The sequence below is a fragment of the Thermobia domestica genome, unplaced genomic scaffold (genome assembly GCF_964235325.1).
Source record: "Thermobia domestica unplaced genomic scaffold, izTheDome1.hap1.1 HAP1_SCAFFOLD_860, whole genome shotgun sequence".
Lineage (NCBI taxonomy): Eukaryota > Metazoa > Arthropoda > Insecta > Zygentoma > Lepismatidae > Thermobia > Thermobia domestica.
Window position 1 is genome coordinate 1 of NW_027656570.1, and position 11856 is coordinate 11856.

An 11856-nucleotide genomic window follows, 5' to 3' on the forward strand; every position below is an offset into this window, starting at 1 on the left:
CCCCTATGGAGGTACGTGGGTCAACGTGAAAATTTGAAATGGCAAAGGGGGTCGAGTGATATATCGTTGGAAAGAATGTGAACCCGAGCCATTTTAGATGGAGTCAACATAGGGACTTGAAACTCTCGGTAAAATATTTCTCTTGTCGAGACCTTTCCAACGATATATCACTCGACCCCCTTTGCTATTTAAAATTTTCAATTTGACTCCAGATACCGCTATATGGGGTGTTTAGGGGGACCTTTTATAGCTGAAAATTCAAGCCCCTTAAAATAATGATGGACGTGTTTAGCGTTTTCTCATATTCGCAGTCGTTTCGAAGATATAGGGGGTGGCAAATTTTAAATGCACCATCCTATATATATATATATAATATAAATTTTGCGACATTATTCAGCATAAAAATTGAAGTTGATGCGTAATTTTTTGTCGTTCCTATTTGGCGACAGTGTTGGCAACCGTGTTCCTTGAAGCTCTTGGAAGAAAGATATTTTGTTCTGAAAATTAGCTTCACGAGGCTCCTTCCAACGCAACTATCGTCACATGCCATATACCCTTGGAAAGGCCATTCTGTCACCATTCAAATGCATCATACATGACCTTTAGAAAAAACACAGGATGAGTAATACATTTTTGTTTTGGAAAAATGTACAGAATGGTTACCAACTTGTAGGTGTCACGCCGCTGAGAATCGGATATGTGTAGAAGCTTTTTTGCTTAGAATTACATTAACTATCATCTGCCGATTTCGCCGGTGTAGTTTCTGAACACCCATTGAAAATTAGACTTAATTGTATTAATATTTATTTTATCATTGTCTTCAGAACAAGGAGAAATTTACAATTTAACTTACAAGTGAACGTTTTCCATAACTTATCAGAATACATTTTTCAATGCTCATTTTTTGAAGTACTAAAGGAATCCAGAAAAAAAAAAGAAATTCCAATATGTCTAATTTACAGCATATATATACAGTGAAACTTGTATAAGACGGAACGTCAAGGAACAAAATAATTTTCCGTTGTATGCAAATTCGAAAAGTTAAGTTCTGTAACAATAACTGCTGGTAAAAATAATCTCGTAGTAGTATACCTAGGTTAAAATGGTTGAGGTGAAAGATTAATTAACACAAAAATGTATTTACAACATAAGCTCAATTAACAAAGTGAACTTATTTGAATAAGACAGACGCTTAAAGTACAAACTACAAGTATGTATTATTTTATTATGTATTTCCTCTCACATTCCTCTTTACATTTTCACCGCCTTTTAAGGATTGTTTTCATTTTCTGGGTTTCAGTGTTGGAAATTTGCGTTTGCAACATTTGAAATGAACTTTATATTTTACAAACATTGTCTCTTTTTCTCTCTTCAATAATCGTATTGTGTCCTCCAAAGTAACAATAACATTTGTTTTTGCCGTATTTGTGCACAACACTGGGCACACAAACACGCCACACTGAAACCACATTTTCTGCAGCAGAAACAATGGAAATTTTCAACAACTGGTCTAAATTTCTACCATTTTTTTTTTCAAAAATGATCGAATTCTTGGAAATGCATGTGTAATGACGGAGTAGCAAGCAGTAAGTCTTTAATTTATAAAGAAAGTTTTGACAGTAGAAAAGTGCTTATGTGTGTATCAACAAAAACAGGTAACTTAAATAACAGAAACATTATCTCCATTCTTGTTCACGGCCGAAAGATCTTAACTATTGAAAACAGAAGTTCAGTAGTAACGCCAACGCAGAGACAGACAGACACTACAGTGCCCCTACTTTTCGAGCTGGCAATCAGTTAAGAGAAAAATCTTTACCATATGGCAAATCAGACAGAGTTGCCGGGACTAAAAACTATTCATCTTCGGCAAATTTCCGTTTTATATAAGTTTCGTTTTAAACAGGTTTCCATGTATTTTGTTTCTCTGTGGAAATAATATAGTTTGATTGTAATTTTGTGTTGTGCAATAGGATATCAGGACTGTATATTATAACAGTGATTTGTTTTTCAAATAGCATACTTACTACGTCCCCTATAAAGTTGCTCAAGGGAAGAAGGTTTTGGCAAGAGGGAAACTTTGGGACAGATATTGCAACACAAGAAGGTATTTGCGGCAAAGTGGAGTTTTGCCTTTGAGAAACCGGTGTGCAGCTACAACTTCTACCGAAGTCGATTTAGATGGTGCGTTCATAGTTCTTTCTCATTTATTTACTTTCATGTTCATAAATTCTGTATTATAATTTTATCAGTAAATCACGATGCATAGTGTTTTATGCTATCTTATATTCAGACAAGGGTACAAAACTTCCTAAAAGAGATGCGTGCCGATTTTTTACAACATGGTTACACATATTTATGTATTATGGTCAATCAACAGATTCACAGTTCAAGGGCACTACCTTCATTATAAATCAACAAATTTCCGTGAATTTGTGCAATCAGTATATCTGCTGTTCATCTGTGTGTAAAACTCTATCACTGCTTTCATATATTAACGGGACGTTTTGTAAATACATGTTCCGAACACCTCATATGACAATTGTGTTCAGAAGTATAATACTGTCTGTTTCACATGTTTATTAAAATGTTATTTCTTGTACTTCTGTCCTAGAAATTAATACATATGTATTTACGTATACTGAGTATGTACGTTTCTTTCACACTGAATTATGTAGATGGTGTCCTTTATTTTCAGAGTCCACTGATGAATTTGCCGAGGAAGCTCTCACGTGGTTGAGAAATAATATAGAGCCATGGGAGAAAGTGTGTGATCTGTGGAAACAAACGACATTAAATCGGAGAGCAAATTACATTCAGTCAGAGAAGGATATCAGCTCCTACTTCAAGGAATTTCCTGCTTTAAAACAGCCTCTTGGATACACACTTGTAAGTGTAGTGATATTGCTAAGAAGTTTACATCTTTCTATTATTATTTTGTGAATGTAACCGAAGAAAGAAAATACCTTTATGGGGCGGTGGCTCAGTGGTAGAGCGTTCACCTCCGGTGCTTGGGGTTCCGGGTTCAAACCCTGCTCCCGCCGTGTGGACTTTGTGGTGGACAAACACCGTGCTCATGGGTTTTCTCGGGTTCTCCCACTTTCTTCATTCCACCATTTCATTCATCTCTCATCATCACCGTCTCCTTTAGCCTAACCGGCATAACCGTGAGACGTAAAACTCAAAGATTTCATTTCATTTCATTTTGCCATATTTCTGCTAGGTGCTATGGTGGTCGTGTGATCACGTGACTGCTGTCAAGTACTCATACGAGAAAGTAGAGAACCTTGTGGAGAAATCACTGTTGGTATAGGTGCGGTCCTTGTGTCTTTCTCTATTTCTTATTCCACTTTCGTCTTTGCATTCCTGTATGACGACTCCATAAATGCGAAAGCGCTTGGAAGTTTGTTTTATATTTGCGTGTATTTTATCAGTTCCACTCTAAGTAATTGTTTTTTACATGCCTACTTTGGGATTTCTTTTTCAATCAGACATAGTATTTTCTGAAAATGAATGCCATTGATGTTCATAACTTGATTAAAAACGCTCTGTTGAAACAAAGATTATTTAATGAACTTCAAAGAAAACTATACTACCAAACTTTTGTATAAAGAGAAGAAAGCATAGAACATTATATCATCAAACAGCGTTAGGTATATGTGACAACAATTTCTTTTACTTTTCAGATAGACATTGATTTTGGCCAGTTATATCCTGGGAAAGATATAACATTTTTTTCAACGTGGAATGCAGACTTAAAGAAGATTCAGCATATACTTACCACGACCAAACAAACAACAAATGACGGAGCCACATTAGTAGAACTTTTGCTGCAGGAGAACATCAGTGAAGGTAATTATTTTTCTTATTAAAAGAAAATATTGCACTCAGATCTACTATAACTTGAACTTCCGTATGCGAAAGGTGTATGCCACAAAAACAACGGTTTTAAACAAGAAATTGATGTGTCTCAATATTTATGTAACAACAGTTTAACAGTCTGTCCCAGAACAGCTGTAAATATATCTTAAACTCGTTAGATTATTAATAAAACTTGCAATTTTATTAAAACTCTGACTTAAGACCGTGAACTACCAAAGCAAAATCGTGTATAATAATACCGTATTTCAGATTGCGGAAATCTCACTTTTATTATAAAGGTGGGTTGAAAATTTTTGCTTGTTGTTTAATATATCGGGTTATAGTGAACATAATTTGAAGAAGAAGAAAACAAGAGCATATTGACATCTAGGGTTCAGTTCTGAAACATTACTTGTTTACATAGTCACCTTTCACTTCCACGCACTTCTCCAACTGCGCATCATACCTTCAATGGCGTCGCGGTAGAATGCTTTGCCTATAGAGCAACACCACAATCGTATCGCACGGTGGACATTGTTCTCTGATAAATAGTGGGTTAAGTGTACATTCAGTTTAGGAAAGATGCAAAAGTCACTAAGTTTAAGATCAGGGCTGTATGGAGTGTAGTGTATCCAAGCTTTAATATTGTGTCGGTGGTCAACTTTCCGGTGAAGAAAGGCTCCATTCTCAGGTCTGACGCGCGTCAGTCGAACTTTCAACTTCTTTAGTGTTTTAGTGTTCGATGTACCGCTCGTATACCTTTGGGAAGAAACTCTGTGGACAACGCCATTCACAAGTCAGTATTACTTCTTCCTCACCCTGATCTTGCATAGAGCGTCTTTTACATCTATCCTAAACTGAAGGAACACTTTAAGGAAACGTACTATTTATCAGATGAGGATCTCCAGCGCTGTGATCGTGATGTCGCTTCAAAGGCTAGGAACTCTACCGTGACGACGCTACGGGAGAATTTGCGCCATTGGTGGAAGTGCATGGAAGTAAGTTATGACTGTGGAGAAATGGTGTACACATTGTTTATTATTTCATTAAGTATTGTTCACTATAATTATCAAAACGCAACACTGTTCAGCCTACTCCCGTAAGCAAAGAAAAGATCAATTACAGCTGCTCCGGCAATTTTCCCTTGTCTCCTTTTAGTCGTAAGTCCGAGCAGAATAAATCAAAATCTAGAAGAAAAATAAATGATAATTGTAAATCGACAACATATCGAGCACTTAAAAAAGCTCTGTTATTCTTTTGTTTCATTATTGAGCTCAGATCACGAGAAATATTTCAACTGCTGTGTAGTAATTGAACATTTTTCGTTTAATCTCCCAAAGAGTCTGAAATACTGACTTCAGTGACCAGTTTACATCCCTGAAATCAGTATTTACTTGAATAACAGTATATGAAGAAGATAGATTCAGTAGAGTTAATAAGCAGATATGAAATCCCTTTTGTAGCAGTGAATGAAACTAATGTTTAGAATTTGTGACGAAAGAGCTTTTCCGCAGCCTATAGTCTTTAACTTGTTGTTAATTGTCTATTTTGATTCATTAAGCTGTTCAATTTCTCTCTTTTTATCTGTATCTGTTGCAACTTCCCAAAGAGAAATACATACGTTGACTTTAACCTTTGGTTCTTGAAATAATATACTTCATGTACAGCTTTTATACACGTACTTATAGGCGATAGATAAGTATCGTATTAAGATTAGTTTTCACCATTATTTGGACCCAATATTTGCATATAAGAAACATCGCATTATCCCTTTGCCGAATCTGGGTGTAGTTACAAAAGATGATACTTTTTGTGTGTTTTTTTCAGACTGCTGTCCATTGCTTACAAAATGTAATTTCCTTTTTTCTTTGATTATTGAATTAAAGTAATATACCGTATTCATTGCGTGTCACAGAGCAAACCTCTGCAGGTATGAGAATGAATGCAGTAAGAAAGTTAGCACTTACATTCAAATAAATTAGTATAAGGTGGTCCAAAAGTGGGCGTACCCCCTTTAGTTTCAACAGTATAGTGTTAGTTATGTTAGAATGTCTGTACACAGCTACCTTGAAGTCGTAAGAGTCATAAACAAAGGTATGATCACCATCCATGTCATAACACAACTGAATTCTGCACAAAATTCTGGCAGATGTTTTGCGGAGATAATCCGGAGTCAATGAGGGTGAAGGCGTGTTCCACAGCTGCTCGTAATTCCTGCGTTGTGTGATATCGAGTGTTGCTTCATGAAAGCCCTGGGAGCATTGTCTGATATCGTCAGATCGGGACTTCTTGGAGGCCTGGCAAAGAGCTGGATGCACAACCTCTTCCAATCAAGCGGCCAGGAAACGTCTGATTCAGGAACTGATCTGATAACTGTTACCAAGCAGAAAACAAATGGATAGCAATGTTGCCAGACAATGCAAAGGAATGTTACCAGACAATGCCAAGCAGTGTTACCAAACAAATGTAGGTAAAACCAAAAACCGTCAGAAAACACCAATTAGAGGTACGCCCACTTCCGGACCTCGCTGTATAAGCGTAAATTAATTACCTACAAATGTTCTTGATATTTCATTCTTTTCCAGATGCCAGAACAGTCGTAATATTAATACTTCTTGGAAGATATTTCCCATCTGTGACCACGTGTATCAAAAGGAAAGACGGAGGTGGATTATGGAAACCTTCCAAATACGAGGCACAGCAAGGATTCCTTTTTCATGTCAGAGTATGTACCATTATGTAATATAATGTATTAATATCTACACTTGATTACAACGAAATATGTCTTTAACATTTAATTAGTGATTGGAGAATGGAGAACATTGCACGAAACCTTATCGAACAAACAAACAAACAAAAAAAATCAGCTTTTCTGGAAAAACTGCTATGCTCGAACAAAAATATTGTGTAAGCAAACACCATTTTCATCAAACCACGATCCACTCTGACTCACCACGTGTCACCATGATCTACTGATCTACTTCGACCTACTGACCGAATATGTCGAGAGTGGATCAAAGTGGAATGTGTTATATTGAGGACTACAATGAGTCAGTTGTTATTGTTGGGTTAGGGTAGTCATACGTAACAGTGGAACATGTAAATGTAACTCAAGATCCACTAAAGTATACTCAAAATTATCCCCACGTGATCCATAGCCACTGACCCGCTCCATCTTTGATGTGCATTCAATTGATATGATTACCATACCATATCAAGAGGATCATATTGGTGGTACATGGAAACAAAAAAAAGTTTGTTTAAGAAAAGGCCCCCTCGGGAAAGCACGCCCTTGGTGGAGTGAGTTATCAACCATATTTTGCAATATACATGACTCTTCTTCATGCAATTAGTAAAGCATATATCGGTGTATGTGACACGATTTGTATCTTACGAAGATATCGTGAACCTAAGTTGTGTAGATAGAAAGGAATATGCGTAAAATAGGAAAACACAATATTCATTAGTAGCCCCACGTGACGTAGTCGCTAACGCCCTCGCCTTTGGTGCGAGCGGTTCTGGGTTCGATTCCCGGTGGGATCACTCGATCAAAGAAATGTAACAGCTTTTTCAGGCCAATCATCCTGAGTGTTTTTCCTGGGTTGAGTGAGTTGTTTTGTTTTTTAATCGCGTCGGATAATATAAACACAGTGAACGATGCTAAAAATGCCGGGATGGTACCTAACACACAGGTCCCAGACCGCTTCCTTCCCCATCCATTCCTTTCTTGCTTCCCCTCTCTCGGATTGTGTGCTCTCCGAGGGACGACATCCCTCAAACGTGACGAACTTAAGGCCGACCTAAAAGTTACTCCTTCGTTGCTAGTACACTTATCTCCTTTGTTGGGCGACTGCGTTCGATTTCCCGGGGGGAAAGGGGAGGGGATTTTAGGATGTTATTCGTATTTTCGGTTCCACTGTAGGTTTATGCCTTATGAAGTTCCAGTGATGAAACCCTATATTCCAATAACAATAGTAAACGTAAAAATGCTGTAAAACTTTCGGTGAATGCTATGTAAACTTTCTAAAACATAAGTAGAGGTTAAATATGTTTATGGTCATGGATAAAATGTTTACTTGGCTCAAAACAGCTTTTTCCCAGTGTCTTTAAAAATGTTCTTCATTCAACCCTTCAAATATTGGAACTATGATAGCACTCCTTTCTTCATTTTATGGCATAAATAAGTAAGAAGTGTTTATACTCGAGGTAATGATATGTGTGTAATATCAATCTTATAAAAAATACTAAGCAGCACGTAGGGGAACTGCACCAACCTTTTCACGATCATTATTTTAAAAACTAATTCATTGATATTGTAGCATCCTTGCTTTTCAAATTTCCGCAAAGGTTTTTCTTTCTTCTTCCTGGAGATTTGTAACGTCAAGAATTGCGGTCATTGAGGTACAGGATATAAATTTATTTTATCTTTAAAATATCCGTGCTTACTTTATGTCTGGATGTGATCCCAAGTTTGCCAAATTTAATTGAAATATTTATTACTGTAAATGTAAACCATTAAGTGTAAGCTTAGGACAATTTTATTTATGTCGCAGTTATCTATTCACGTAACTACTGTCAAGTTTATAAGTGCAATAATTCAGATTGTTTTCTTTGTGATTATTCTCAAACCTTATACTAAAGGGTAGATTCCTCTAAGGAACTTTACTTAATTTTCCCAGAACTTTTCTTAATTGCATCGGATAATACAAACACAATGAACGGTATTAAAAATGTACAACTCAAGGGGTATAATAATACATTCGAGATACTGTCATATTAACCTATATTAGTTTTCAAGACATTTCATATCGCGCAAAAGTGATTCGCGTCAATTATGACCTCATTACATTACATTTCTAGTATAGAAGAATGCCTGAAAACAGTTGGTAGCAGTTTAATTGGATTGCTATATATATTATTGGTGCACCTCGTGTTTAAAATACAAGCTCATTTTAATTATACGTGTATTTGTAGTTTTTGGAATTTGATAACGTGTTAATAGGTGTGTAACGTGATAATAATTCTGTGTACATGACTTACAGGAAGCGTCCGATCTTCAAACAGAGTTAGAAAGGCATCATCTAAAGATGCAGCGCTTTGGTGCATCCCATCTAAAGGTGCAGCCCATGCCCGTCGTTGTCGCTTCAAAAATTGATGAACCTCAAGCCTTCTACGTGAGTATTGAGGATAATCTCTACAGAGTTGAAACTCCACTGAAAGCAATCGATAGCACATTCAAGACGTTTCAAGTACTGGATGCAGAATATCCGAAGGAATCGGAACAGGTGTGGACATTTGTGCAGAAACATATGTACAAAATTGAAAATGACTGCGACAAGAATTTTCCTTCAGTGAACACGCTTATCTCTGAAATATCAAAGATCTAGTACCGTGTAATGGCGGGAAAGGTTGTTTTCCGTTAATCATTTAGTTTGTAAAATAGTTTTTTCATGTATATACGTTCTTTTTAGTTTGTAAGAAGATGCCTAAGTGTTTTGTTTGTCATAGTGACTTAAGAACGAGTCAGTCTCTGTTACTTCATTTAAAATTTTGTCACAAATTAGGTGCCATGAGCCCCTTTCGTTGTGGGGAATCATTGTGTGGACGCGAATTTGATAACGCCAATTCATTCCGCAAACACTTGCTGAAACACGAAAGAACAAGTACGGGTGGTGATGGGAACCAGCCTTTTCGTGGATACCAAAATGAGGTGTGTCACATCAATGTTGAGAGACAGTTGTCTGATAATGGTGATATACCAATTGAAACTTCTGTGGAAAGCCTTTCTCTTGAGGATTACCGTGAGGCTGTAAAGGAGGAAGCCCTTCTTTTTATTACTAAACTGTATAGTCAATGTAACTTATCCAGAACTCATATACAAAACCTTTGCGACTGGGTACACGGGTTTATGGGCGGTAGTGTGATGCAACTGCTAAGAGAAAAAATTTTACAAACGCTTCGAGGAAATCATGTTGATGATAATACAGTAACTGAAGTAATGAACATGTTTAGTATAATGTCCAGTCCATTTTATAGCTTGGAAACCGAATATAGGCGATTTGGCATGTTAGAGACAATGGGCAGTTTGATAAAACCAATTGATTATGTTATTGGACAGAAATTATCTTCAAAGAGAAAGAAAGGCGAAGTTTCGGTGGAAACATTACAAGTGCTTGGAAAGTTTGTGCCTATGCGAAAAATGCTTAAACGATTTTTGGAGTTACCGAATGTTCTGTCAACGTTACTCCACTTCAAGAACAGTGCAGATCAAGAGACTGAAGTACTTTTCAGTAGTGTGCAAGGACTGCATTGGAGAAACGAGGTAACGGTTTCTGATGATCGTTTGATATTACCTTTATTTCTTTACTTTGACGATTATGAAATTAACAATCCTTTAAGTGGGCATGCTGGTACAAAAAAGATAGGGGTAGTTTATTATACAATTGCATGTATTCCACAGGAGTTTTTCGCGAAACTAGAGAACATATTTCTCGCCTTACTCTTTCATTCAAATGATAGAAAAACTTTCGGTAATAAAGCAACCTTTTCAATTCTTATTGAAGAGTTGCGTTTCCTAGAATGTGAAGGTATATGTGTAATGTATAATGGTTCAGAAGTACAGATTTATTTTAAGTTGTGTGCTATTACAGGTGACAATCTTGGATTGAATTCCGTTCTTGGCTTTACAGTCATTTTCTGCTAAGTACCCTTGCAGGTTTTGCCTTACATCAAAAACAGATTTACAGGCGCAGTCAAGAGAAAACATCCGGAATTTGCGGGACGTTGAGGATTATGAACTACATGTAATTCTCGGAGATGCTTCACAGACAGGAGTAAAAGGGAATAGCACTTGGAACATGTTGCCGAGTTTTCATGTTACCAAAAATTACAGTGTGGACGTGATGCATGATCTTTTGGAAGGGGTGGGGAACTATGATATGATGCATATTTTGAAGTACTACATCAACGAAACACGTCTTTTCACAATGGATATTTTAAACAGTAGGATTTCGGCCTTTGCAAGCATGTCAGATGATGTAAATAAGCCGGCACCTTTATCTTCTGAAAATCTTGAAAAGAATAAATTAAACTTGTCTGCTGCTGAAATGTTATTTCTCATAAGGTACTTTGGTTTGATAGTGGGTGACTTAATCCCCGAAGAAAATATCGTTTGGAAATTTTATATTCTGCTAAGAGAAATAACAGTCATATTAACATCAAAAGTTATTCACGTAAACACTTCTGAATTACTTTGTACATTAATTGAAGAACATCATGAGATATACAAATCTTTTTTTCAGGATACATTAAAACCTAAGCATCATCATATGGTTCACTATCCACGTTTAATGCGACATATAGGACCACTTGTTTTCACATGGTGTATGAGGTATGAATCCAAACACCAACCGTCCAAGATTGCTGCCCGTATTGCTTATTGTCGAAAGAATGTTCTAGAAACTATAGGTTTGAAACACCAATTGCAGATACGTTACAAGTTCTTTCAGAAAAACGGTTTTCATATTCAACAAGAAATTGGACCTGGAGCAAAGATATACCTTTCACAAGATCAGAATTTTCCATTGTTTTCAATGTGTTTACCTCCTTCGTTGTTGAAACTTTGTCGGTCAGTAGCTTGGTGCATATACAACGGATTTGTGTTCAAGTGTTGCATGGTAGTGTTCGAAATTCATGAAGATGGTTTAAACTTTTATAATATAAAAAAAAAATTGTTAGACGAAGAGTCGCACATTTTCCTTCTATGTAAGAAAATGAAAACAGTTGGCTATGACGGTCACTACTGTTCATATCATTTGTCTTTCACGCAAGAGTGGATCTGTATACCAGTAAATTTGAATTTTGCAGGGCCTCCTACGTATTATAAGATAATCGATAATGACAACATATATGTTTCTGTTTCGGTATGATTTTGTGTTGCATGTGGGGCAGTGTTTTCTAACATAATCGTAATAGGGCTCGAGCATAAGAAAATGTTTC

The 11856-nt window shown here is 36.6% G+C and overlaps 2 protein-coding genes across 2 annotated transcripts; both read left to right on the forward strand.

The window, feature by feature from the left end:
• Positions 1 to 2015: 2015 nt before the first annotated feature.
• Positions 2016 to 9249, forward strand: LOC145677429 (uncharacterized; the record flags this gene model as incomplete). Its single annotated transcript, XM_081747919.1, has 5 exons — positions 2016 to 2181; positions 2696 to 2886; positions 3684 to 3849; positions 6444 to 6583; positions 8901 to 9249. Coding segments are annotated over 5 exons (1008 nt in total), but the record flags the coding sequence as incomplete, so codon positions are not given.
• Positions 9250 to 9340: 91 nt separating this feature from the next.
• On the forward strand, positions 9341 to 10561 carry LOC145677428 (uncharacterized). Its single transcript, XM_081747918.1, has one exon. The coding sequence runs from the start codon at positions 9341 to 9343 to the stop codon at positions 10559 to 10561; it is 1221 nt and encodes a 406-aa protein (XP_081604044.1).
• The last annotated feature ends 1295 nt before the right edge of the window (positions 10562 to 11856 follow it).

Excerpts from the sequence above, each read along its gene's own strand:
- LOC145677428 (XM_081747918.1), top strand. The coding sequence starts at position 9,341 with ATGCCTAAGTGTTTTGTTTGTCATAGTGACTTAAGAACGAGTCAGTCT.